Consider the following 26,920-nt stretch of genomic DNA (forward strand, 5'->3'; position numbering starts at 1 on the left):
GGGGCTGGAGCAGCTCTACTGGCAGGACAGGCTGAAGGAAACGGGCTTGTGCAGCCTGGAGAAGAGAAGGGGTGAGCTCACTACGGCCTCTCCGTGTGCAGAGGGAGGTCGTAAACAGGAGGAAAACCAGCTTTGTACGTGGGTGGGTAGTGGTAGGGCAAGGGAGAACAGTTTTCAGCTGAGGGAGGGAAGATTTAGGGTAGGTGTTGGGGAAGCTTTTCTCTGAGAAGGTGTTGAGCTGCTGGAACAGATTGCCCAGAGCCTGTGGGTGCCCCCAGGGTGTTCAAGGCCGGGTCGGATGGGGCTGGGTGGGATCGGATGGGGTTGATGGGGTTGATGGGGTTGGATGGGGTTGATGGGGTTGATGGGCTGAATGGGGCTGGATGGGGCTGGATGGGGTTGATAGGGTTGGATGGGGTTGAATGGGGTTGGATGGGGTTGATGGGGCTGGATGGGATTGGATGAGGTTGAGGCGGTTGGATGGGGTCGGATGGGGTCGGATGGGGTCGGATGGGGTTGGATGGGGTTGATGGGATTGGATGGGGTTGATGGGATTGGATGGGGTTGGATGTGTTTGATAGGGATGGATGGGGTTGGGTGGGGCTGGATGGGGTTGGATGGGATTGGGTGGGGTTGGGTGGGGTTGGATGGAGTTGGGTGGGGTTGGGTGGGGTTGATGGGGTTGACAGGGTTGGGTGGGGTTGGGTGGGGCTGGGTGGGGCTGGACGGGGTTGGGTGGGGCCCTGGGCACCCTGTGCTACTATTTGATCTAGTGGTTGGCAGTTCTGCCTGTGGCAGCAGGGCTGGTACCTGATGATCCCTGAGGTCCCTTCCAACTCCGGCCATCCTATGGTTCTGTGATTCCCCAATGTACTCATCCTATGGTTCTGTGATTTCCCAACATTCTCATCCTATGGTTCTGTGATTCCCCAGCGTTCTCTTCTTTTCTGATTTTGCCATCGTGACCCCTCAGCTTTCACTGTTTATGAGGACGGATGTGTCCCTGAAGTGGACCTGCTGCCGTACTCCGGCCGTTCTCATTGCTGGCCCTTCTTTTCTTACAGCTCTCCCTCCCCTCATGGCTCGCCGATCTCAAAGCTCCTCGCAGGGGGACAACCCTCTTGACCCCAACTACCTTCCCCCCCACTACAAGGAGTATTACCGCCTGGCTCTGGACATACTCACCGAAGAGGGCAAAGAGAGTTACGAGCGCTTTCTGGCAGAGGAGGCAGCCCCTGATTTCCTTTGCAACTCGGAGGTGGATCACATCCTGCAGAACCTTCAGAAACCCCAGTATGCCAACCAGGAGGGCAGCACCGACACGGCGGGGGACAACGACGTGGACGGATCCTCCGGGACCTACTGGCCCATGAACTCAGACCTCGCCGTTCCGGAGCTGGACCTGGGCTGGCCCATGGTCTTTGGGTTCAGGGGAACAGAAGTAACGACCCTGGTGCAGCCGCCGCCCCCCGACAACCCCAGCATCAAGGAAGAGGCTCGCAGAATGATTCGAGCTGCCCAGCAGGTGGGACGCGAGGGCGTGCGGGAGCAGAGACCGCGAGCGTGCGAAGGACACCCGGCCTCCTCCGCTGGGCTCCGCCGCATTCCCCGGGGACCTGCAGAGCAGGAGGTTGATTCTGAGGCTGCTGCTCATTTCATCAAAGCCGCCTCTGTTCTCTGGGCGCGAGAAAAACGGCGTAGGGCCGCAGTAAAGGGTTCAGAGGATCACGGAGCAGCCGAGGTCAGAAAGGGAGCTCTGAGGGGGTGCAGCCCAGCCTCTGCTCAGTCGGCGCCCATTGGCTGCTGAGGGCGTTTCCTCGAGCGGCTCCAGGAGCGGAGGCCGCTGCCTTTGAGGGCACCCCGCTGTTAATCTGCAGGCAGCTCACAGTAAGAAGCTTTTCTGTAGAAGTGGAACGCCCCGCGTTGCAGCCTGTGTCCGCTGTCCTTTCAGTGGTGGCGCTGAGATGAGTTCCACTCCACCCTCCCCACTCCTTCCCAGCAGGTGGTACTGCGGGAGCTGTTGGTAGCAGGTGAATGGTTGGACTGCGTGACCTTTTAGGTCTTTTCCAGCCTTGGTGATTCTATGATTCTATTGTTGTACGCTGATAAGAGCTGGGAAGGACAGGCAAATCCTACAGAGCTTTGAACCACGGAACAACTTTGGGTGGTGATGGAGATGATGATGAGGGGTTTCCCTTCGCATCAAGCAGCCCCAGCTCCCGCAGCTGACACTCACATGCCCCGTTTTCTGGAGCTGCTGTCAAAGCTGCGATTAAAAGCTGCTTCAGAAGGCATGGCGGCATCTAGAGGTGGCTCTGCTGACTCAACGTTGCTCAGGAATTTATTTAAAAGTGACAAATGTGCTGGGGGAGCGAGGGGGTGGCAGCCAGGCAGGTCAGCGATACCCGCCAGCGTGGTTCTGTGACCAAAAAATGCTGCTGTGACCACTGGGTTAATGAGGAAGGGAATAATCAGCGGCAGTGAGGACTTTCGCTCGCTTTGCACCTCATATACACAGTGCACATGTCAGGTAGGAAATCTGTGTCCAGTCCCGGAGCCCATGGAATAGGAAGTTGGAATGGAGTCAGTTGAACAGTGCAGCTTTGGAATGTGCTGGGGGACACGAGCAGGGAGCCCCAGGCAGGCACAGATCTCTGAAGCCCTCCCCGTTTCTTTCCCTAGGTGGTAGCCATCGTCATGGACATCTTCACTGATGTGGATCTGCTGTTTGAGGTGCTGGATGCTGCTGCTCGCAGAGTCCCTGTGTACATCCTGCTCGATGAAATGAACTCCCAGCTTTTCCTCGATACAGCTGCTAAATGCAGAGTCAATCTGAACTACGTGGAGGTGAGCAGACCACAGACCAACCCGACCCGCAGTTCCCATCCTGAAGGGGTTCATCTGGGGCACGTTGGGCTGTTCTTGCAGTAAAAACCTGAGAAAGGGGAAATCTGGGCCAGAGAATAGAGAAATGTATACGTGAAGCCAGGAGAGCTGGCACAGTATAGGCCTGAAGGCAAAGGCAGGCTGATAAAAAGGATTGCTCATCCATTGTGCACGCAGACAGAACAGCTGGTGCTGGAGCCAAGAATGGCGGCAGGAGGGACATTAAGAGATAAGGGGAAAAAAGAGAGGCAGGGGAGGTAACAGCCTTGTCTGCTTTGCAGTTCCTACGGGTGAGGACGGTTTCTGGCCCAACCTACTACTGCCGCACGGGGATGTCTTTCAAAGGACACGTGAAAGAGAAATTCCTCCTGGTCGACTGCATGGTGGTGCTGAGTGGCAACTACAGGTGAGAAGCCCTGTGATGTTAATGGCCCAATGCCGCTATATATGTATGTTTGTTTCCTGGGTAATGCAGTTTCAGCTGCTCCAAGCGAGGAAGTGTGAAACCTAACTCAAAAAAAGTGTCGCCAACTCTAAGCAAACAACCCAGTCCAAACCAGAACAGTTAAAAGAAACCCAGGAGTGTGTATTTATGTTTCAAGTGCAAGTTAGATGTATGGAATTACCCATTTCCCATGTTTTCCTTATTAACGACTACACTATGCTCATAGAATCCTAGAATCCTAGAATCCTAGAATGGCCTGGGTTGAAAAGGACCGTAATGATAATTCAGTTTCAACCCCCTGCTGTGTGCAGGTCGCCAACCAGCAGCCCAGGCTGCCCAGAGCCACATCCAGCCTGGCCTTGGATGCCTGCAGGGATGGGGCATCCACAGCCTCCTTGGGCAACCTGTTCCAGTGGTGGAAATCAGGATGAATTTCTTCAGACAAGCAAATGGTGAAAGATGGAGTAGTGCAGCGGAGTTACTTGATGCTAACACAACTTTACTTCTCTTTGTAGTTTCATGTGGTCTTTTGAGAAGATTCACAGGAGCATCGCACACATCTTCCAGGGCGAGCTGGTGGCCAGCTTCGATGAAGAGTTCCGAATTTTGTTTGCGCAGTCAGAACCTCTCGTTCCTCCAGCCAACGTCCTGGCAAAGGCAGAGAACCCGTTTGCCATGGCTCCCTTTGGCAATAACATGCCATTCTTTCCTAAAAAAGCACCCCTCATGTTCCAGAGGGACGACAACCTTTTTCCCTCCTTTATGGACAGGGTTGATCCAGACAGGTACTTCCTGTCCAACTTCCGGCGCGACGATTTGTTACGCCACACCGTGGAGGGGTCAGCCATGCGGATGTACAAAAAGGTGGAGATGGAGAACGCTCAGATGGACCCCGTCAGGGGTTTTCTCCGTTCCAAGCAGCTGGAGTTGGATGCTTTTAAGAGACACAGTTTTGCAGAAGGAACGTTTGAAAATTTTGCTTCTTCTAAGCAGTATGCCAGGCAGATGTTCATGAACAATATGGACGAATTTAAAATCCAGGCTAGCCATTTCCAGAAGGATCAGTTCTACCAGTACCAGTTTGAACACCCCCACCTTTCCGGCAGACCCCAGGGATTCTTTGACAGAATACGAGGTGGCAGGCCGGGATTCAATGAGTTGGAAGAGGGAGGACCTCTTCCCTACGGAGAGGGACCCAGATACCCCGAACTCGAATCCGGCTTCCCACAGGAGGGTTTCCCCTTAAGGCTGGATTACGTGCCTTCAAATTCTTCCAGGGAAGTGAGGCACGGCTCTGATCAGCTGAACCCTGCAGGCAATGGCCCAATGGGAATGATGCTCAGACGGCAGAATATAGGACAGAAGTTTATTTGCCAGACTTCTCCTACGCAGAAGCAAAGCCTGGAACAGCGCCTGTTCTTACAAGACAAAGATGAGGACCAAGATCAGGACAAGAACACTCAGGAAAATAGAACAGGTTTACGCAACTGGAGGATTTCTTCATACCTCAGTGCATACCAGTCAGAACCAGAAGAAGGTCTCCCAATGCCCATGGAATCGGAAGCATACAACGATGTTCTCGGGGATCCCCTCGCAAAGCACCCCACTGACCTCATCCCAGCATTCAAATCCCCTTTGTCTTTTAACAGCAAGTCACTGGCGGTTGAAAATGCCAAGGAATTTGCAGATCCTGAAAGAGGAGGTGAAGATTCACCTATGATGAAACAAGACGCCTTCAGGTCCAGAATAAATCCCTTGATCCAGAGGAGCTCAAGACTCAGGTCCTCTCTGATTTTCAACGCTGCCAAGTTAGATCAGCCTAACACAACAATAGAGAAGGTTCAGATGATCCATAAGGAACAAGTGTCCAATGAACTGACAAAGGACAACGAAACTATAAAGACAGCCACCTCGTCCAAAGTGGCAGAGCTTTTGGAGAAATACAAAGCTGTGGGCAAAGACGCCGAGCGAGCTACCGTCACTCACACCAAAGCTGTTTCTAGTTTTCTCCAGGAGGAATCACAGAACGCGGAGAAGAAATGCACCAAATCCCTGCAGTATAAGATTCTGGAGAGCAGAGTACTGGAGTCCAAGGACTCCTGCAGTACTTACAAGATGCACGGAGAGACTGACAGGGCGTTTGGAATGGCTTCGTCGACCCCGCAGCTCATCGATGCTTTGAGTAAAGATCCCTTAGCACATCTGGGCGCTAAAGTGGACAAATTATCGTCCCGGTTTTACCCGATAGAGAGTAAACCTGCTCTTCCAGAAAAGGAAAGTCTTATATTTGTAGGAGATACTCAGAAATTGGCTCTTCCAGAAAAGAAGGAAAGAGTGACGTTCAAGGAAGACGCTGAAAAATTGGTCAGTGCGGAACTGAAGAAACCACAGGTGAGGACGGGCACCACATCAGTCATCGAAAACCTGTCTAAAGGCCCGGGATCTGACAGCTCCCTCAATAAATCGGAGGAAGAGTGTTCCAAACAGGAACAAAATACAATGGAATTTTTAAGAAAAGGATCCCTACGGTTGAAGCAGTTTCTGAACCCGAAAGGTGAAAAGAAACTGGAGGAGGAACCCAATTCTGAGGTTGGAAAATCTGACAAACAGCCCATGGGTCTCAAAAGATCTTCCATAGGCGACTGTCAGGAAATGCTGGTGGAGGAAGAAAAAAACCATAAATTTGCAACGCCGCTTCCTCCCAAAAGCAGCCAAGCGACACAGGGCAGATTTCCTTCATCCACAGCCAACATTCTGTACAGCAGCAATCTCCGCGATGACACCAAGGTGATTTTGGAGCAAATCTCTGCTAACAGCCAGAAGAACAGAGCCGAACTGGCCAAGCAGCTGCCATCCACCAGCAATCCCGATCTTTCTAAGTCAACTATGAGCTTGGAAAGGAAAAGCGAGAAGGAGAAAAGCTGCAACATCCACAGGTCAGAGAGCTTCGGGAGCCAGAAACGAAACCTTCAGCGGCAGCCGTCGGAGGACAGAGACACCCTGCTGAAAAAAATGGAGAACATGAGGAAGGAAAAGAGGGTGTACAGCAGGTTTGAGGTCTTCTGCAAAAAGGATGAGCATATGGGTCAGAGCGAGGAGGAGTACGACACAGACGCCAAAGACAAGAAGATGGGAAAATTCATGCCCAAAATCCTGGGGACCTTCAAGACCAAAAAATGATCGTAGGAACGCTATTTAGTTCTGTCACTGACTGTCAAAGCCGATGGGGAAGAAACGCGTTTATGGTGGCTGTGAAGCTCTTCGAGGTTGGCGAGTGGGATGTGTTCAGCATTGCTCCTTTGGCACAGATTGCCCCGTAGGGTCGTGTGGTAACAGGAAACCTTATTACAGTATATTTAAAATAAAATTATTCAATTGCCAAGATGCTTAAAATAGCGATGTCTCTTTATCTGACGGTCAGGGAGTCCTCCCAGCAGTCAGGAAAAACAATTCCGCTTTCAGTAAGGAAAGAAACAGAAAAAAAATATAAAATCAATGGTTGAATTCAGTCAATGTCAGCAAAGCACTTACGTTGTTTCTCAGTGCAGATTTGGTTACTTTGCATGAATGGCCGAGCTGATACAGAGCTCCCTTTTTGAAGAATGACAGGAGAAAAATGTACACGAGTCACTTTTGTTCCCCTAGGTGTGACTGTGGTCTGGTCTGGCAGAAAATGCCCAGTTTTCCTACTTACTGCTTTATCAGCCTGCTGGTTAACTATTACTATTGGTTTGTTTTCTTGTGTGTAATGGAAGCACTGCATTGGAGACTGAGCCGAGAACAGCAGCTGGAAGGCCATAAAAGAAGAAAGTGACGATTAATTGATGGAGAAAGAGATGATTTCAGAACCATCGTCACACTTTTCAGCTGAGTGAGAATTTAAGCCTTTATAGTTAAGTAGTGATTTATGTAACCCCGATCCATTAGTGGAGAATCCCTCTGAAATTCCACAAAGTCCATTAAAAGAAGGGGGAGGGCTGCTAGCATCTTTGGTTCGAGATCAGAAGCGCTTTACTCACAGCTTCCTTGCAGGGCTTTGGTATCAAGCTTAGGCACGCAGTGTTGAACACCGCCCGGATCAATCAGTAATTAATTACAGGTACAGAACCAGTCAGGTTTGTGCTGATTGCTGTGTTGCAGAGCCGTGACAGACAGAAGATGCAGAGGCCAAGAAGCAGTCGGACACAGGCTTGAGTTTCCCTTTCCCTCAGCTTGGGCTGCTTCCACGAGCATCCCTAGGATTGCCAAACTGGGATCTGACTTCATTTTCCTTTATTTTTCCTGGCTAAGGAGGTGGGAGAGAGGAATGATCACGCACGGAAATAGGCTTCTGCATTTCTTGTTTCCATCGGCCGGAGTTACAGGTTTGGCTCCTGAGCTGCAAGCTCAGCAAACCTGTTGAGGCTCACGGCTGATGGACGGAGGCTGCTTCGGATCCTGAAGGTAACTGTGAGCCTGCAGCTGCTCTCGTTAGGATACTGCCTCCCACGGCAGCAGGTTTACCTGGTTTGCGTAGCTGTAATGATGGCTGTTTTTCTGCTCATTGGAAAACTTAGGAAATGAAGATATGAAAGAAAATTACCCAATCTCCAAATTACTGCTGATGGTGGTAAAAAAAAATAAAATAAAACAACTGTAAGAATCAAGGGAGCTTATCATTTTAATATAAGAAATTCAATCTAGAAGTAAATTTGAGAGGAAAAATAAGGAAGAACCAATCAAAATCGGGGGAAAAAAGGCTGAAGTAGCATTCTTACTAATATTCCATATTATACAAATGTATTCTGTCTCAGAAACAAGCTGTAATTGGTTACACAGCTACAAATTCATAAGTCAGGGCTGTACACAAACGTCATCTTAGTACTGGATCCGATCCGCTGGCTGAGAAGTCCCAGAATGAGCTGCAGTGATTGAGACACCTGTCAGACGGTGCAGATAGAGCCTCGCCATGCTCTGCTGTGTGTATACATGCACAGTGGTACTGCGCTGCACACCAGCCCTGTTTGGGTAACACAAATAGTTTCTTACTTCCCCAGCCTTTCACAAACCTGCTCCAGTATCGTTCTATATGAGACGCTGGGAACGGGATGATTTCTGTAGGGGCAGATTAGACAAACATCGTGGAATTCTGCTGTCGCTGTTTGGGTTGGCAGGATTTGATCCTGCTCAGCACGGTGTGCACAAATGTGTTCCTGAGCAGAACTAGAATGGCTCATCTCTTGTGGTGCTGAGTCGGTCAGCAGCTGCTGTGGGTTCTGTGCAAATACTGCTGAGTGAGTCATAGTCACAGAAAGGCTTAGGTTGGAAGGAAGCTCACGGATCAGTCAGTTCCAACCAACTGCCATGGGCTGGGTGCATTGTGGTCCTCCAGGCCGTTCTAGGATTCTGTGATTCTCTGGATCCCTATGGCACCCTATGGCATCCTATGGATCCCTATGGCATCCTATGGATCTCCATGGCACCCTATGTATATCGTGGCATCCTATGGATCCTTATGGCACCCTATGGATCTCTATGGCACACTATGGATCCCTGTGGCATCCTATGGATCCTTATGGCATGCTATGGATCCTTATGGCACCCAATGGGTCCTTATGGCACCCTGTGGGTTCCTATGGTACCCTATGGATCCCTGTGACACCTTTGGGTTGTCTGGGCAGCCTGCTCTGGTGGTTGGTGACCCTGCACACAGCAGGTTGGAATCAGATGAGAATCGTGGTCCCGTTCAACCCAGGCCATTCTACATCCTGCTTTCATCCATCAGGACCCCCAGGTCTTTCTCCATAGAGCTGAACAATTCCGTTGGTAAGGACAGAAGCCATTCTGAGGCCGTTACAAAGGTAGGGTTGCAGTCCATCACTTCTCAGCCTGAGCCTTGTTCGCAGTGAGCGCTGGATCACAGAACGACAGAATCACTGAGGCTGGAAGAGACCTGCGAGACGTCGGTGCTGCCCTGGACTCACAGCCCGAAAATGAGCTCCGCGCTCCTGCTGCAGTGAACGAGAACCAGCAGCTCAGAGTGCAGGTCAACGCGCTGTGTTGGATGCTCCCTGCACAGACCTCCCCCTCTGCTCTATCAGCTGTTCAGAGGCAGGCAGGAATTGCCTGTTTTATGAATAGAGCAGGATAAAATAGGATTTTATACGGCTGCATTTCCAACCCCCTGCCAGACTTAGGTGACCAGACTAGATACCAAACGTAAAGGTGCTATTTTCTTTTTAATTTAGCCATAGACTTCGGTGTTTAGGTACTAAAAAATAAGATGGACAAGCTATCAATGGCAGCACTACTCACATTTTCAGTTTAATGCCTGAATTCTCTCTTTGACCATAGTTCCAAAGCTAACAACACTAACTTCTCACAAGTGAAGTACAATTTCAGGGACAGAGACCTATGGAAATTAAATAAGAATGTATAAAGAATCAGCATTTGACCAGTTTCAAAATGGACTCTATGTAAAGGACCAATGAAAACTATGGGCTGTGACGCTGCAGTCCCACTGCTGCCTGGTGACAGCTTCGTGATGCTGCAGCAACAGCACCTCTTGCTTTCTGAAAGAAAAGAAGTTGCCATCATCTTGCATATTGAACAGGGCATCCCTTGTACATTTCCCCCTGCAAACAGCCACTAAACTATACGTTTTTTCTGTAGTGCAACACAGAAGATTTATTACTGCAGTGCTGATATGATGAATACATGGTAGGTAGAGTATGAAGTATTCTAGCAGAGCCCACTCATACTTCAAAGGCTTTTCTACTTGCTTGCGTTGAAAGTAATCATCACTGATTTTGCTTATTCAGGCTTTCATTCGCTTGCCCTGAAAGAGTCATACATCAGTTAGTGTGATACAAAATGAAGGGCTTGAAGATGAAGATAAGGATGAAGAGTTCAGCCTCCTTGATCTTCAGGAAGCAGACAGTTAATTGTTCTGCTCGAGAAAGGCCTGGGCCGAGGCAGTGCCTCTGACCCTGCTGAAGAAACGTGACTGTCTGAAGACAGCCAGCGCTCCGTGATTTTCTGCAGCAGTGAAAATCAGGAATACGGACAGGACTCTCACGGTATGGGAGCAAACAGCTGGGAAGGCTGGAAGGCAAAAGGATTCATTTCTTTTCCCTGTTGGTTTGTCCCAGGAAAGCAGCGCGTTGTTCCAAGCAATGAATTCCCGTTCAGCTGGGACAGCTTTTATACTGAGCTCCCGTTTGCTGCTCCCGGCTTCGTTAGGGGGCTGATGAGGCCTGGTTTGAACTCTTCCATGTTGGCTCCTTGTGTTGCTGGGAGGAATTTCGTATCGGAAGAGTCTGCAGTGCAGATTTGCATATGGTTCCATAGGCCTGAGAATAACTGCCCATGGATGCCTTCGGATCGCCGGCAGCTCCCACGTTCGCAGTAATACGGAACATCTTCTTACTGCATTTCAGAAGGGGGTGAACATCTCTGCTGTGAAATTCAGTATTTCGTGGGTTCTGGATGAGAAATAAAAGCCGAGGCAGTTAGGAATCTGCAAACAGCTTTCTGAAACACAAACAAGGAACACAGAATTTGCATCATCTGAGCAGTAGAAGGCATCGTGAATGTTAACTAGCAAACACTGAGGACAGTGTGCTGAAAATGGCATGAGGGAGAAAGGCTTTCAAATAGGAATGTCAAGGATGAGCTAATGGCACAGGAGCAAAAAAGCCTGTTGGGATAGTAACTATTCCCAAAGGTAGTGAATGCTTTAAATAAATGCACAAAACAGATCATCTTCCCCAAAATACCCTCCTGGTTTCTGCCAATCGAGTGGCTTGGTGAGCGTCTGGGCTGGAAGCTGCAGATGGAAACCAATCCAGCAATAAAGGTTAATCGTGTGCCAGTGCAAATGCTCAGACTGCTCAAACGGCCGAGAACAAGAGTTGCTCCAGCCTGGCTGGGTGCTGAAAGTGAACGCAGAGCAAGTGGGAATGTCAGAACTTTTCAGCTCCTGCTGAGGCTGCAGGAGGAAGATGGAGAAGTCATCATTCACCAAACACACCATCGGTCACAGTGCTGAGGAGCATCCACTGCCGCTGACAGTGGTCAGTGTCAGCCTTCTAGGGAACAAATACAAAGCACAGGCTGTGTGCAGCACGGTCCTCTCCCCGTTAGGCACTTACAGCAGCAGGGAGCGAGTCACAAGTACCCACAGATCCTCCAAATCACGTTGTTCCTGTCCTTCACTGAGAGGTGGTGAGGCTCGGGGAGGCTGTGGATTCCCCACCCCTGGAGGAGCTCCAGGCCGGGCTGGACGGGGCCATGGGCAGCCTGAGGTACTGCCTGGTTTAGTCACTGCGGCAGGGGGTTGGAAATGATGATCTCAGTGGTCCTTCCAACTCAAGCCATCCTGTGACTCCACAGTTCTCTTGAATGCCCGGGCTTAAATATTCCGGGGAAAAAACTGTTCTCATAAAGCCATCAGTCGGCATCAGGCATGTTGGAAGTGTAAGGTCAAAGCCACACCTCCGTCCTCAGTGATTACTTCACATGGGGTTTTAAGTACATTACCAGACAAAAGGCTGGGAATGCAGGTATTGCAGCACTGAGGATTAGAACATGAAAGCCCCTGTCTGAATCTACTGCATACCAGAAGTAAGTTACCACGGGTAATTTCCAGACACTTCAGTCAGCACACTCTGCAGCACTGTAGTAAAGGATATTCACATATCTCTGCAAGCCCAACTGCCTTATTAAACTCAGCTACTGGCACATTTCACTGACGCTACGTACAGGCAATGAGGCTGAATTCCATCTGAGGGGCACTCACTAATTAATAACTCTCAGCGACATCACTTGCCTCTCATCTGAGTTTCTTTACCAAGTTACAAAATGATGTTTGGTCACTGAACGGTTATCTTTTCTTCTGCAGAGGGCTGCTACTTACACAGGAAAGGTTTTCTTTTTTTCTGCAGAGGGCTGCTACTTACACAGGAAAGGTTGTTCTGTACACTTGCAGGAAGCAGCTGAGGATTTGCATTTGCCCACGCAATTTGTCTCCTCTGCTTCCCATTGGTGACAGTTCTCATCTGCTGAGGAGGTGGTGCAGAATGGTTCCTGATCACAGCACCAGAATTTGCATTACCTGCTGGAGGAAAAATGTGAGAGAAGGTAGGAAAATTGTGAGGACAAAGAATGCATTGAGGTAGGGACAGAATAGAAAGACAGAGTCAGCCACTTCCCTTCCTCTTACAGGACAAAAATACTCAGAATGAATCATAGAATCATCATCGAATCCTAGAATGGCCGGGTTGAAAAGGACCACGATGATCACTGAGTTCCAACCCCCTGCTGTGTGCAGGGTCGCCAACCAGCAGCCCAGGCTGCCCAGAGAGCCCATAGGTGCCATAGGGATCCACAGGGTGCCACACGGACCCATAGCAGTGCCATAGGGATCCATAGGCTGTGCTAAGGATGCATAAGTTCCTTAATGCACCCTGCAGATGCATAGGTCACCTTTGGGTGCCATAAGGATCCATAGGGTGCCCTAAGAATCCATAGGGTGCAATTGGGATCCATTGAGTGCCATAAGGATCCATAGGGATGCCCTGAGGATGCATGGGGTGCCATAGGGACCCATAGAATCACAGACTCCTGCATGGCCTGGGCTGCACAGGAGCACAGCGCTCATCAATTCCAAACCCTGCTGTGTGCAGGTCGCCAGCCAGCAGCCCAGGCTGCCCAGAGCCACATCCAGCCTGGCCTTGGATGCCTGCAGGGATGGGGCATCCACAGCCTCCTTGGGCAACCTGTTCCACTGCCTCACCACCTCTGCATGAAAAACTTCCTCCTCACATCCAACCCAAACCTCCCCTGGCTCACTTTAAAGCCATTCCCCTCGTCCCATCACCACCACCCTCACACACAGCCGTTCCCCTCCTGTTTATCTGCTCCCTCCAAGCACTGGAGGCCACCATCAGGTCTCCCTGCAGCCTTCTCTTCTCCGAGCCAAACAAGCCCAGTTCCTCAGCCTTTCCTCATAGCAGAGCACTCAACTGCAGGAAGGCAGTACCTACTTCGAACAGCAGAGTGTGTGATGGGGTTGTATGTCACACTGATCTTTGATGTCTGACACGACGACGCTGAGAAGTCTTTGCTCAGGTTGGACAGCTCTGCCTGGACACCGCCTGCACTCCCAGCACCCACGTGTGGCTGCTCGGGCAGAGGCGGTGTTGGCACTCTGAGGCTCTTCCTGGTGGTTAAAGTCGCAGGATTGGAATATGGAAAGAATGGTCTGGGTTGAGACTGACTCAATGCAGTGCCTCCTCTCTGCATTTGCTCCTTTGGATTGCCATTTATTTTCTTTTCAAGGATCATCTACAGAAAAAAGAGAAGCTGGTCAGACTTCAAACAGCTAAAATCAAAGCAGGGGAATAAGACACAAAACGTAGGAGACAAACGTGTAAATAAATTATTTCACAGGATATGAAATAATTATATTAGTACACCAGATTCCACTGATTATTTCAGAATGATATTGCAGGTAAGTCCTGATATATTGCAACTAGCAATTAAAATTCCTGACTCTGTTTCCCAATCCTTCATACAGAAACAAAAATGGCTGTTTACAAGGGTGGATGGTGATAGGAAAAAGGGAAATGGTTTTAAACTGAGCCAGGGGAGGTTTGGGTTGGCTGTGAGGAGGAAGTTTTCCACCCAGAGGGTGGTGAGGCACTGGAACAGGTTGCCCAAGGAGGCTGTGGATGCCCCATCCCTGCAGGCATCCAAGGCCAGGCTGGATGTGGCTCTGGGCAGCCTGGGCTGCTGGCTGGTGACCTGCACACAGCAGGGGGTTGGAACTGATGATCCTGTGGCTCCTGTTTGCAGGATGTCCACCACTGCAGTTGCAAATTAACACTTTTTCACAGGAGGATTGGTCTCCAAAAAATCATCCATTTCTCACACTACTGGCAGGACCTGGGGACGCACAGCAGCAGTCGCCTCATCTCTCAGGTTGATGGATCCAACACATTTTGTTCTAACAGGTCTGGAGCCCCAGTACAAGAAAGACAGGGAGCTGCTGGAGAGGGGCCAGAGGAGCACGGAGATGAGCAGGGCTGCAGCACCTCCACTACAAAGACAGGCTGAGGGAGCTGGGCTCGTTCAGCATGGAGAAGAGAAGCTGCGGGGTGAATCAGTGCAGCCTTCAGCACCTGAAGGGAGCCTACAGACAGCAGGGGAGTCAGCTCTTGGGAAGGGGAGATGGCAGCAGGACGAGGGGATGGTTGGAATTGAGGGAGGGCGGATTTCAGTTGGATGTGAGGGGGAAGTTGTTTGCTGTGAGAGCGGTGAGGTGCTGGAACAGCTGCCCAGAGAGGCTGTGGATGCCCCGTCCATCCCTGGAGGTGTTGGAGGCCAGGTTGGATGGGGCCCTGGGCAGCCTGGGCTGCTGTGAAATGTGGAGGTTGGTGGCCCTGCATTGGTGGGGGTCGGAGCCTCGTCATCCTTGGGTCCCTTCCAACCCAACCATCTGTGATTCTGTGTGAATGAGACGAAACACCACACTGTCACTGTAAGAATGTAAGGAAAGCCCAAGGGAAGGCAAATAGAAGAAAATGGCAGAATTCAGTCAGTCCAAGAATGACAGAGACTTGGGGGATTAAGGCTTCAGCAAACAGGGCAGAAGAATGTACCTCATACAGTTTGTTTCGATATTCTGCCACAGACAGCTGAGTGTCATCACCCAAAGGAAGAATCACATCGTAACCCAGAGAGGGCTCCCTGGCAGGGCAATGAAACCTGGAAGAGGACAACACGGTGTAAGGCACTAAGACTAAACCCCACAGATTAATATTATGCTAAATTAACTATTGTTAAGTCATCTAGCGTGACCTCTAGAGTAAACAGGCTTAGAGAGGGTAAGGAATTAACTTTTTTTTCTTTCTACAATTAGCATAAGGGCAGCTCGTGCTAAAAGCAGCTTTATAGCATGTGAGCAGAATGCAGGGATTGGCACACTGGCATCGCTCACCTTCTCACATACGGATGCTGGAGGGCCTCCTCTGCCGTCAGTCGTTTCTCAGGGTTAAACACCAAGAGCTTCTTCAGAAGATCTAAGGCAGGCAAAGGAGTAGAGGATGGTAAAATCTCCTCAAACGTTACCCGTTGCCTACAAGTTAGGAAACAATTAGATAAGCTCACATCATCTACTTCACAGTCCTCAGGGTGCTGAGAGTTGGAAGGGGCCTCTGAGGGCACTGCTCCTTCCTTGTCCCTTCTTTATGATAGAGGGGACCGTCTCAGCTGAAGGTCAGGACTCTGGTTTAGCCACAGCATCCATCTGCGTGCCCTCAGGTCCAAAGATCCCCTCACTGCCCTGAGGCACAGCACAGTGCAAGCAGTTCTCTCCCTGTGGCGCAGACGAGGCAACTTTTCTTTTGGCATTTCATCACCTCAGCAGGAAGTTGTGCTCGCTTGGGTGTGAAGTCCCACAAAACTGGAGGTGAAATTCACTCCAGGTGTTTGCCCAAATTCCCTCACACACCTCACGCCTGATGACTCGAGCATCTCTGGGCACATCCCTCTGTGGCATCCATAAATGATGCTTATCCTCCAGAAAGCCAGAAGGATACTCTGGGAGGCCAGCTGAAGAAATCGTCATAAATAGGCATGCATCGTTCACACGAGCAGCAGGAGACCTGATGGACATCACGGTCTGAGCCCTCAGCTAACCCTCCAAACATCGGGTCTATCTGTGAGCATCCAGAGAACCCATACAGCTCACAGCTAGGAGGACAGTACTGCCAATTCCCTCATGGGAGGGATGCCCAGATCACGGCAGATATGAGTACAAAGTAATTAGAATGGCCTGGATCGTTGAGTTCCACCCCCCTGCTGTGTGCAGGGTCACCAATCACCAGACAAGGCTGCCCAGAGAAGCCATAGGGTGCCATAAGGATCCACAGGGTGCCATAGGGGTCCATAGGGATCCACAGGGTGCTGTAGGGATCCATATGGTGCCATAAGAACCCATAGGATGCCATAGGGACCCACAGGGTGCCATAAGAACCCATAGGGTACCAAAATCATAGAATCATGATAGAATCCTAGAAAGGCCTGGGTTGCAAAGGCCCACAGTGCTCATCAGTTCCAACCCCTGCTGTGTGCAGGTCACCAACCAGCAGCCCAGGCTGCCCAGAGCCACATCCAGCCTGGCCTTGGATGCCTGCAGGGATGGGGCATCCACAGCCTCCTTGGGCAGGCTGTTCCAGCACTGGAAGGTGAACACTGGGATAACTTTCTGTCCACGCTAAACAGCCGTTGTTGACATCTGAGACACATTTAACATAGAGAGCTTACCGGGAACTCATGCGGTCAATAATCGAGGCCCTGTAGTCTGACTGCATAGCCATAATATCTGCAACAACAAAATGATAGTCAACGATTAGCAGAGCTTTATAGTTTATGTAGGAAAGCAAACACATGGCATTAAAATGTATAAAACAGAGGAAATGAGCCTAATAAATGTCATGGAAAATTATTCTAATAGAGATCAGGAAATCTTATGGAGTGGGGACAGAATATTTACTTACACATTTTCTGATAATGTTTCTATTTACATCCTCATGGGTTTCATAAACATGTGCTCTCACACTCCATACTTGGAAGCACCAAGACATGTGAGGCAAAATGACCTGCTCCAAATCGCTGCTTTACACAGAGAATGAGATGCCAGCTGTTTGTACTGCACTGCTGGGTTCTTTTTGACTGCTGGCAGTGAGCTGTTTCCTGGACCTATCTGTCAGACCCTTTAAGTCAACAGTCGCAATGGAACAGTCTTTTTTTTTCAGAATCTTGCTTCTCAGTTCCCTACAAATCTCATGGAAAAGTTGCTGCTCACAGTTCAGTTTTCCGTGTTTGAAAAGTTACAGCCTTCCTCATTTGAAGGATGGACTGTTGGATGCATTAGGAATTGGCTGGCTGAATGCAGCCAAAGGGCTGTGATCAATGGCTCTGTGTCAGGGTGGAGGCCGCTCACAAGTCTGTGTCCCTCAGGGTCTTGGGACCGGTGCTCTTCAGCATCTCCATCAGTGACAGACGATGGCATCGAGTGCAGCCTCAGGGAGTTTGTGGATGACACCAAGCTGAGCTGTGCAGTCAATACACTGGGAGGAAGGGAAGCATCCAGAGGGACCTGGACAGGCTGGAGAAGTGGGACCATGAGAAAACCTAATGAGGTTCAATAAGGCCAAGTGCAGGGTGCTGCATTGGGTCAGGGGCTGCACTTGGGTTGGGGCAATGCCAGGTATCCATACAGACTGGGGGAAGAGCTCCTGGAGAGCAGCCCTGCAGAGAAGGACTGGGGGGTCCGGGTGGACGAGAAGCTGGACGTGAGCAGAGGGCTGGAGCTGCTCTGCTATGAGGAAAGGCTGAGGAACTGGGCTCGTTTGGCTCAGAGAAGAGAAGGCTGCAGGGAGACCTGATGGTGGCCTCCAGTGCTTGGAGGGAGCGGATAAACAGGAGGGGAACGGCTGTGTGTGAGGGTGGTGGTGATGGGATGAGGGGAATGGCTTTAAAGTGAGCCAGGGGAGGTTTGGGTTGGCTGTGAGGAGGAAGTTTTTCATGCAGAGGGTGGTGAGGCACTGGAACAGGTTGCCCAAGGAGGCTGTGGATGCCCCATCCCTGCAGGCATCCAAGGCCAGGCTGGATGTGGCTCTGGGCAGCCTGGGCTGCTGGCTGGCGACCTGCACACAGCAGGGGTTGGAACTGATGATTCTTGAGGTCCTTTTCAACTCAGGCCATTCTATGATTCATTCTATTATTTAGATTTCCAGACCAAAATTACAATTTACTACGACTACACAAGTCCAACTGAGGTATGATGCTCTGTTTTAAACCTTTGCCATCTTATAAAACTGAAGAATGTTTTGAAGGCCTTGTTCTTCCTTCTCATCTAATCAAGTACAGGTCTGTTTTACTATAAAATTAGCATTCCTCAATTAAGTTTTCCTTCCTTGGGAAGATGTTAGAAGAAGTCATAACAGATATCTTCTTCCTGATCCAGATGGGCTGCTGCTTTCTTTCACTCTTTTTATCTCTCCTTTAAGTAACTTCCTCCGTAGGAAAAAGCCTTACCTTCCGGCGATGGGGCAGGAATGACCCTCAAGATCTGCTCTATTTGATTGATGGTTGATGTTCCAGGAAAAAGAGGTTTTCCAAGCAGCAGCTCACCCAGAATGCAGCCAATACTCCACATGTCTACCCCTTTAGTGTAGCTACGAAGAAGAACAGAACGGAGTTTGGACTATTTTCTTAGTACCTGGCATTCATATAAGCTATTTTACCTTATTTTGCAAGAAGATTAAGTTTACTCCATATAAAACCAGAGAAGGAAATATATGAAAGGTGGGTTTCAGAACAAGGCAATATCTACTTGTCACATTACCACCAGCGAAGATACAAAGCTGCTGCTTAGAAACAACTGATGGGTGTAATATGATTTTTCAGGGCAGAATGCAGCTAAAAAATAGTTACCATTATTTAAGCATATTCAATGGCAAACAGTGGATAAATCACAGAAAGGTTTGCATCGGAACAGAACGTAAAGATGAACGAGTTCCAACCCCACTGCAATGTGCAGGGACTTCCCATTAACCACACTGCTCAGAGCCTCATCCAGTGCGGGCCCTGAGCACCTCCAGGGACGGGACTTCCTCACCTTTTCTGGGCAAACTGATCCAGTGCCCACCCACTTTTACATCCTACCTAAACCTACCTCCTTTTATTTCCCCTTCTCTATCACTACATGCCCTTGTAAAAAGTCCCTTCCCAGCTTCTCTATTGCCCTCCTTTAAATACTAAGAAGGTATAAAGTCTCCCTGGAGCCTTTTCACTTCCCAGCTCTCAGCCTGTCTTCATAGGAGAGGTGCTGCAGCCTCTGAGCATCCTTATGGCATCCTCTGGACTCACTCCAACAGATCAAAATGACCGTCTGCAAAACATCCAGATTTCAAATTTGGGGTATAAAACCCACATGTATTTTCTATTGGGAAGCATCAGCTAGTACTGAAAATCTTCCTTAGGCAAAAGTAGAATAAGGCAAAGCTTTCAGCTCCAGCAGCAAAGAAAAGCAACGTACTTGAAAAGATGAGCAGGGCTGCAGCACCTCCACTACAGAGACAGGCTGAGGGAGCTGGGCTCGTTCAGCACGGAGAAGAGAAGCTGCGGGGTGAATCAGTGCAGCCTTCAGCACAAGGGAGCCTACAGACAGCAGGGGAGTCAGCTCTTGGGAAGGGCGGATAACTGCAGGACGAGGGGAAATGGCTGGGATTGAGGGAGGGCGGATTTCAGTTGGATGTGAGGGGGAAGTTGTTTGCTGTGAGAGCGGTGAGGTGCTGGAACAGCTGCCCAGAGAGGCTGTGGATGCCCCGTCCATCCCTGAGGTGTTGGAGGCCAGGTTGGATGGGGCCCTGGGCAGCCTGGTGCAGTGTCAGTATGGAGCTTGGCGGCCCTACATGCAGGAGGGAGGTTGGAGCTTTGTGATCCCTGGGGTCCCGTCCAACCCCAGCCATGCTGTGATTCTGTGAAAAGTAGCAAATGGAGGAAAAAAACTGCCTGCTTGGGTCCTTAAAGCCAAATTCTGAATAAGAGGACAGAGGTACTCAACAAAATTTTGCAATGATTCAGATTTAAGGAGAGAAAAAATAGGTCTGGTGGGAGAAAAGATGAAACATGAGCTGATATTGTAGGTAAGTGGTCAATCTAAGAAGCCAGGAAGGAAATGTATATGTAAGGAGAATTCCCTGCTGCAAAAGAAGTTGAAATGCATGTTGAGAAAACGGACCGCTGACACTGCACCCGGAGCCATCCAAAGTGAAAAGATTTAAGACTTCTCAGTCAAAAATTTTCCCCAGCAGTGAAGGAATTCCATAATGCCTTTCTTCTGCTCACTGCACGCCGTTACCTCCGGGAGGAAAGCAGGATCTCAGGGGCTCGGTACCAGCGTGTGGCCACGTACTCTGTTAAGGCAGGGCTGCTTTGTTCTTCATCCATCTGACACAAAGAACGGGCCAGCCCAAAATCACAGAGCTTCACAAAGCAGTCTGCATCCAGCAAGATATTCGAAGGCTGAATTGAAGAAAGGAAAATGAATGAGTTCTTTATGCTCTGAATGGCAGAAGGTCATTATCAACATTCTTCTACTGGTTGTGTTCTTTTCATGCTTTTCCAGTTAGTGTTTAACAGAAAGTCTGAGTGAAAGATAAGGACTAGGAACTGAAACACACCTTCTGATCCCTGTGAATAACATTTCCTGAATGGATGAATTTAGTGGCTTTCAGGAGTTGATAGAGAATGTAACACTTGTGGATGTCTTTCAGTACATTCCCCTTCTTAATCACAGCATGTAAATCTGTCTCTGTAATTCACAACAGGAAAAGATTACCGAGTTGCAAATAGAAGTTGCTCCAAACCAGGTCAGGATGGACCATTTTACAGACTGCAGCCTTTCAAGTGAACTCTCAGAGGAGGTTAACACCTCAATGACTGATCGCATTGCAATAGGATAACAGAAGCACAGACTACGGAAGGGACCCATAAGGATCATCAAGTACAACTCCTGGCTCCACAGAGGACCACCCAAAAATCACAGTCTGTCTGAGAGCACTGCTCAAACACTTCTTTAACACTGGTATGAACCCTGCCCTTGGGGAGCTGTTCCAGTGCCCAGCCACTCTCACTAAAGAACCTTTACTCACTTGACCCTCCCCTGCTGTAGCTGCATGCTGCTCCTTTGGGTCCCAGTGCACACAGATCAGGGCTCCCCCTCCTAAAGAAGCTGTGGGTCACCACGAGGGAGACTTCATTGTGGCCTCCAGTGCTTGGAGGGAGCAAATAAACAGGAGGGGAACGGCTGTTTGTGAGGGTGGTGGTGATGGGACAAGGGGAATGGCTTTAAACTGAGCCAGGGGAGGTTTGGGTTGGATGTGAGGAGGAAGTTTTTCATGCAGAGGTGGTGAGGCACTGGAACAGGTTGCCCAAGGAGGCTGTGGATGCCCCATCCCTGCAGGCATCCAAGGCCAGGCTGGATGTGGCTCTGGGCAGCCTGGGCTGCTGGCTGGCGACCTGCACACAGCAGGGGTTGGAACCAGCTGAGCATCGTGGGCCTTTGCAACCCAGGTCACACTAAGATTCTGTGATCATTCTATGATTATGGCACCCTATGGGTTCTTGTGGCACCCTATGGATCCCTATGGCACCCTATGGGTTCTCTGGGCAGCCTGGTCTGCTGGTTGGTGGCCCTGCCCGTGGCAAGAGGGTTGAAACTAAGTGACCATTGTGGTCCTTTTCAAACCAGGCCATTCTATAATCTGTGATTCTATACCTTCAAGTCCCACATTCAAGTCACTTATGAAAATTAAAATTAGAGATAACAGTCACTAAAATGGAACCTCTCCACCCACCAGTGACTGGAGCCAGTCTGAGTCCGAGCCTGCAGTCTCTATTATCATTATATTATCTATTACTTGCAGATTATGCTACAGTAATTGTTCCATTATTACACAATTTTCTTACAGCAGAATTATATATAGTCTCTTCTACATGAACTCTGCCATCTCTTCTATCTCTGAAAGTCTTCTGATTTGATGCTCACTGCCCTCCTTCCATTCCAACCCAACATTTCTCTCATCATTGTTATTCCCTCCAAAGTTTCACTGCTGTTCCCATCTAATCACAGGAAGGAAGTGATAACAGGGAAAGAAGAAAGATAACTTGCAAGACAGAGTGTGTTTAAATAGCCAACACAATGCTCAGTCACCCATAGACTCGAAAATGAGGTAGATGTCCTTGTTGTTCTGAGCTCGGATAACATCAAGCAGTTTGATGATATTTGGATGCTCTCCAAATTCCTGCAGAGGGAAGAGAGACCCAGCAGTCAAAGCTGAGTGCCTTTCTTGTGAATCATACAAAGAAACGGTAATTATTTCCTTTTGTATTATTCTCTAGGACAAACAGTAATGTGCAGTTTCCTTCATCAAGCTTCTACTTGAAATATCAAATGTATTTAATCCTTCTCCATAGTATGGAACCAGTCAGTTATTCAAAAACTCCGTTTAAGGTATTGATACTGCAAATGTTGCTGTGTTATGTGTGAGTAAAATTCACTCAACAGCACTGGAACAGGTTGCCCAAGGAGGCTGTGGATGCCCCATCCCTGCAGGCATTCCAGGCCAGGCTGGATGTGGCTCTGGGCAGAAGACTCAGACCATCTCTTCACTGCACTTGGGTCACTGTGATTTTCTAATGACTGCTTTGCAAGGCAGCGGAAAAAAAAAAGTGAAAGGTCATGTCAGTACTGAACTCTGCATTTTGAAAAAGAATGAGAAGAAAATATGTGAACAGCAGAGATAACTGAAAAGCTATTGGGAAACGTTGGGAAAATGGACCTTACCCGTAGGAACATAATCTCACGAAATGTTCTCTAGAAAGAAACAAAAAACCATTATCACATTAACAGAATGACACAAGAGAGCATGGGCTTCCTATGGGAAGGTTAAACCCATTCTCAGTTCTAAGGAAATGAGGAAAACTTCATGTAGTAGACAGGTGGGAAAAAAAACAACAGTTGCTCCCTTAGATAAGTGTACGTGTGCTCTCCAAGTTTAGGTACTGCAGGACATCATATCGGCCATCCACGTAAGTTTAGGTTGGAGACCAGGAAAAACTTCTTTACAGGAAGGGTTGTTAAGCCCAGGGAGGTGTTGGGTCACCATCCCTGGATGTGTTTAACAACCACCTGGATGTGGTGCTCAGGGCCGTGGTTTAGCAGAGGGCTGTCAGAGTTGGGGCAGGATGGTTGGTGATCTCTGAGGTCTTTTCCAACCTGAGCTATTCTATGATTCTATGCCTTTATGGACACATTTTATCCTCAGTGACTTTAAACAATAGTCTGTAGATGTTACAAAACACAAAACCTATCATTTTTTGCTTCTTATTATCCTAATGGAGCTGCAGACTGTACAAATAGCCAGGTGACAAGCAACTTTTACAGACACAAATAAGAAAAATATCTGCGAATTCCCAGCATAGCCCTCAGGACATGTTATAAACAGTCTCTTACCTGAGCATCCGTTCTGTTCCTGAAAGCATCAAAAATCTTTTTAACTGCAACTATTTCTCCTGTCCTGCGATTGATGGCTTTCCATACAATGCCGTAAGCCTGGAGGGGAGAAAGGGCAGGTGAGTGGAACACTGCAGCATCCCAGCTGAATTCAGACCTTCAGTGTGGGAATTCAGTAGAGAAACTCAACAATTACCTACAAGAAAGAGAAATTAGTCCAATAATTAATACTTTGTTCATTGGAGGACTGAGAACATCCATATTGACTCTGACCAAAGGACCTGAACCCATGTGTGACAGGACGAGGGGAATGGCTTTAAAGTGAGCCAGGGGAGGTTTGGGTTGGCTGTGAGGAGGAAGTTTTTCAGCCAGAGGTGGTGAGGCACTGGAACAGGTTGCCCAAGGAGGCTGTGGATGCCCCATCCCTGCAGGCATCCAAGGCCAGGCTGGATGTGGCTCTGGGCAGCCTGGGCTGCTGGTTGGTGACCTGCACACAGCAGGGGTTGGAACCAGGTGAGAATTGTGGTCCCCAGGCCATGCTAGGATTCTATGATTATGGCTCCTTATGGGACCCATCCTCCCTGTGGATCCCTATGGCACCCCATGGGTTCTTATGGCAACTTGTGGGTCCCTACGGCACCCTATGGATCCTTATGGCATCTTATGGATCCCTATGGCACCCTATGGATCCTTATGGCACCCTGTGGGTTCTCTGGGCAGCCTGGTCTGCTGGTTGGTGACCCTGCACACAGCAGGGGGTTGGAACTCAGTGATCATTGTGGTCCTTTTCAACCAGGTCCTTCTATGGTTCTTTGATTCTATGTTCCAGGTTCACAAACATTCTTGGGAAGTCCCCCTGAACGCCATTATCTCTTATCTAAGTATGAAAACCACTCAGCAAACACAGGAACTGTTTTACTTCGTTCAGACATTTAAACATTAACACGAAAGCAGTGACACCACTGTGCAGCCATAAAACACTCCTTAGAATGCGGAAAGATTCAAATGTACAACCAGAAATAAGCAAGTTGGATTTGTCCCACACGGCAGACCGAGTAATGAGCATCTGCAAGGATCACGTTAATTAACAGCCATCCAGAACAGCCAAAATTCAGGTTAAATTCCCAGCTCCATAGAGTCATGGAATGGCCTGGGTTGAAAAAGCCCACCATACTCATCAGGTTCCAACCCCCTGCTATGTGCAGGGTCACCAACCAGCAGACCAGGCTGCCCAGAGAACCCATAGGGTGCCATAGGGGTCATAGGGTGCCATAAGGATCCATAGAGTACCATAAGGATCCACAGGCTGCCATAGGGACCCATAACAAAGATGAGCAGGGCTGCAGCACCTCCACTACAGAGACAGGCTGAGGGAGCTGGGCTCGTTCAGCATGGAGAAGAGAAGCTGCGGGGTGAATCAGTGCAGCCTTCAGCAGGGAGCCTGTCAGTAGGGAGCCTACAGACAGGAGGGGAGTCAGCTCTTGGGAAGGGGAGATGGCAGCAGGACGAGGGAATGGTTGGAATTGAGGGAGGGCGGATTTCAGTTGGATGTGAGGGGGAAGTTGTTTGCTGTGAGAGCGGTGAGGTGCTGGAACAGCTGCCCAGAGAGGCTGTGGATGCCCCGTCCATCCCTGGAGGTGTTGGAGGCCAGGTTGGATGGGGCCCTGGGCAGCCTGGGCTGCTGTGAAATGTGGAGGTTGGTGGCCCTGCATTGGTGGGGGTCGGAGCCTTGTCATCCTTGGGTCCCTTCCAAGCCAACCATTTGTGATTCTGTGATTGTGTGATAACAGTGCCATAGGGATCCACAGGGTGCCATAGGGACCCATAAGATGCCATAGGGACACATAGCAGTGCCATAAGAACCCACAGGATGCCATAGGATCCATAGCAGTGCCACAGAGATCCATAAGGTGCCAAAGGGATGCATAGCAGCGCCATAGGGACCCATAGCAGTGCTATAGGGATCCATAGGGTGCCATAGGGACCCATAGCAGTGCCATAGGGATCCACAGGGTGCCATAGGGACACAAAGCAGTGCCATAGGGACCCATAGCGTGCCATAGGGATCCATAGGGTGCCATAGGGACTCATAGCAGTGCCATAGGGATCCATAGGGTGCCATAGGGACACAAAGCAGTGCCATAGGGATCCATAGGGTGCAATAGAGACACAAAGCAGTGCCATAGGGATCCATAGGGTGCCATAGGGACCCATAGCAGTGCCACAGGGATCCATAGGGTGCCTTAGGAACCCATAGCAGTGCCATAGGGATCCATAGGGTGCCATAGAGAACCATAGCAGAGCCATAGGGATCCACAGGGTGCCATAGGGACCCATAGCGGTGCCATACGGATCCAAAGACGTGCCATAGGGATCCATGGGGTGCCATAGGGATCCATAGGGTGCCATAGGGACACAAAGCAGTGCCATAGGGATCCATATGGTGCAATAGAGACACAAAGCAGTGCCATAGGGACACAAAGCAGTGCCATAGGGACCCATAGCAGTGCCATAGGGACACAAAGCAGTGCCATAGGGACCCATAGCGTGCCATAGGGATACAAAGCAGTGCCATAGGGACCCATAGCAGTGCCATAGGGACACAAAGCAGTGCCATAGGGACCCATAGCGTGCCACAGGGTGCCACAGGGGCCCACAGTAGCGGCAGCCGTGGAGCGGTTACCTCTGACTTTCGCCCTTCCGCTCGCTTTAGCAGCGCTTCAATGCCCGCTTTTCAGCAGCTCGGCTCGCTCTGCCGCCCGCGCTCAGAGGAAGGCGGCAGGGCGGAACCACGACCGGAGGCAAAGACCCGAAGCGGCTCCCCGCTCCCCATCCGCTCACCCCCTTTCCCAGCCGCCTCTTCATTTCGTACTTCCCCGCCACGGCCGCGTCCAGCTCCGCTTCGCTCATCGCGGCGCCTCTCCGTCGCCATGGAAACGGACGCGCCGCGCCGCGCATGCGCACAGGGCGACACGGCCGTGCCGCGGGCGGTGCGCTGTGCGCCGGGATCGGCGGGGGCGCTGTGACGTCATCAAAGCGCGCGTATCGCAGTGCGCTGTGCTCTGTTCTTTTCCCCTTTCTTTTTTCCCCCTTCCCTCCTTTCTCTTTCCTTTCTCTTCCCCCCCTTCCTTCTTTTCTCTTCCCCCCCTTCCTTCCTTCCCCACTTCCTTCCCTCCTTCCTTGTTGTTGTTCCTGCTTTAGACACTAAAAAGGGGAAGTTGCTCTGAAGAAGCAGAGCACAGTGTGCTTGTATTTGGTAACTCCTTGGAAATAGCTGATGTGAAAAAGTAGAAGTACCACATATGTTAGTAAAATACTTGGAATGTAGTTGCTGAATTGTGTGATTAATTCTTGCTTGCAAAACTGCAGTAGTTTTTAAATGTTCCAAATAGTATAGGTACAGTATTGTGGACCAGAAGGCACATTGTGGGGCTGTTCTGTTTGGAGAAGAGGCCCTCAGCAAGAGAAAAACAGACTTAACGAACATCAAAGAGGCCGGGGCCTCCACACAAGGCTGGATT

General features: G+C 49.7%; 2 protein-coding genes across 9 annotated transcripts in view; one reads left to right on the forward strand and one right to left on the reverse strand.

Moving 5' to 3' along the window:
- SACK1H (scaffolding CK1 anchoring protein H) overlaps positions 1-7,409 on the forward strand; it is a 28,922-nt gene extending 21,513 nt beyond the window's left edge. The window contains exons 3-6 of the mRNA XM_031609653.2: positions 1,065-1,525; positions 2,683-2,847; positions 3,168-3,292; positions 3,847-7,409. Coding sequence (XP_031465513.1) covers positions 1,079-1,525; positions 2,683-2,847; positions 3,168-3,292; positions 3,847-6,511 — 3,402 coding nt within the window. The 5' untranslated portion in view covers positions 1,065-1,078 and the 3' untranslated portion in view covers positions 6,512-7,409. The remainder of the gene's footprint in view (positions 1-1,064; positions 1,526-2,682; positions 2,848-3,167; positions 3,293-3,846) is intronic.
- Positions 7,410-7,432: 23 nt separating this feature from the next.
- Positions 7,433-26,398, reverse strand: MAPK15 (mitogen-activated protein kinase 15). Of its 8 annotated transcripts, none has more exons than XM_090138286.1 (13): positions 26,241-26,398; positions 23,400-23,498; positions 22,731-22,760; positions 22,098-22,188; positions 20,566-20,696; positions 20,244-20,407; positions 18,416-18,555; positions 16,640-16,697; positions 15,312-15,449; positions 14,974-15,079; positions 13,357-13,657; positions 12,271-12,428; positions 7,433-8,330 (listed from the first exon to the last, which is right to left on the reverse strand). In XM_090138286.1, exons 1-13 carry the CDS (start codon positions 26,355-26,357, stop codon positions 8,184-8,186), a joined length of 1,680 nt encoding a protein of 559 aa, XP_089994412.1. In that variant the 5' UTR covers positions 26,358-26,398; the 3' UTR covers positions 7,433-8,183. The 8 variants fall into 8 exon arrangements, with proteins under 8 accessions (XP_089994412.1, XP_089994411.1, XP_089994410.1 ...); XM_090138285.1 differs by having other exon boundaries at positions 8,189-10,794; positions 26,272-26,398; XM_090138284.1 differs by having other exon boundaries at positions 8,189-10,794; positions 20,298-20,407.
- Positions 26,399-26,920: the final 522 nt, after the last annotated feature.

The sequence above is a fragment of the Phasianus colchicus genome, chromosome 3 (genome assembly GCF_987193195.1).
Source record: "Phasianus colchicus chromosome 3, bPhaCol1.hap1.1, whole genome shotgun sequence".
NCBI classification, from domain to species: domain Eukaryota; kingdom Metazoa; phylum Chordata; class Aves; order Galliformes; family Phasianidae; genus Phasianus; species Phasianus colchicus.

Coding starts and splice junctions, on each gene's coding strand:
- MAPK15 (XM_031609654.2), bottom strand. CDS start 26,357: ATGCGCGGCGCGGCGCGTCCGTTTCCATGGCGACGGAGAGGCGCCGCG. Junction 16,698..18,415: donor TCCTGCCCCATCGCCGGAAG/GTAAGGCTTTTT, acceptor TTGTTGTTGCAG/ATATTATGGCTATGCAGTCA. Junction 15,450..16,639: donor ATTGACCGCATGAGTTCCCG/GTAAGCTCTCTA, acceptor CCTAACTTGTAG/GCAACGGGTAACGTTTGAGG.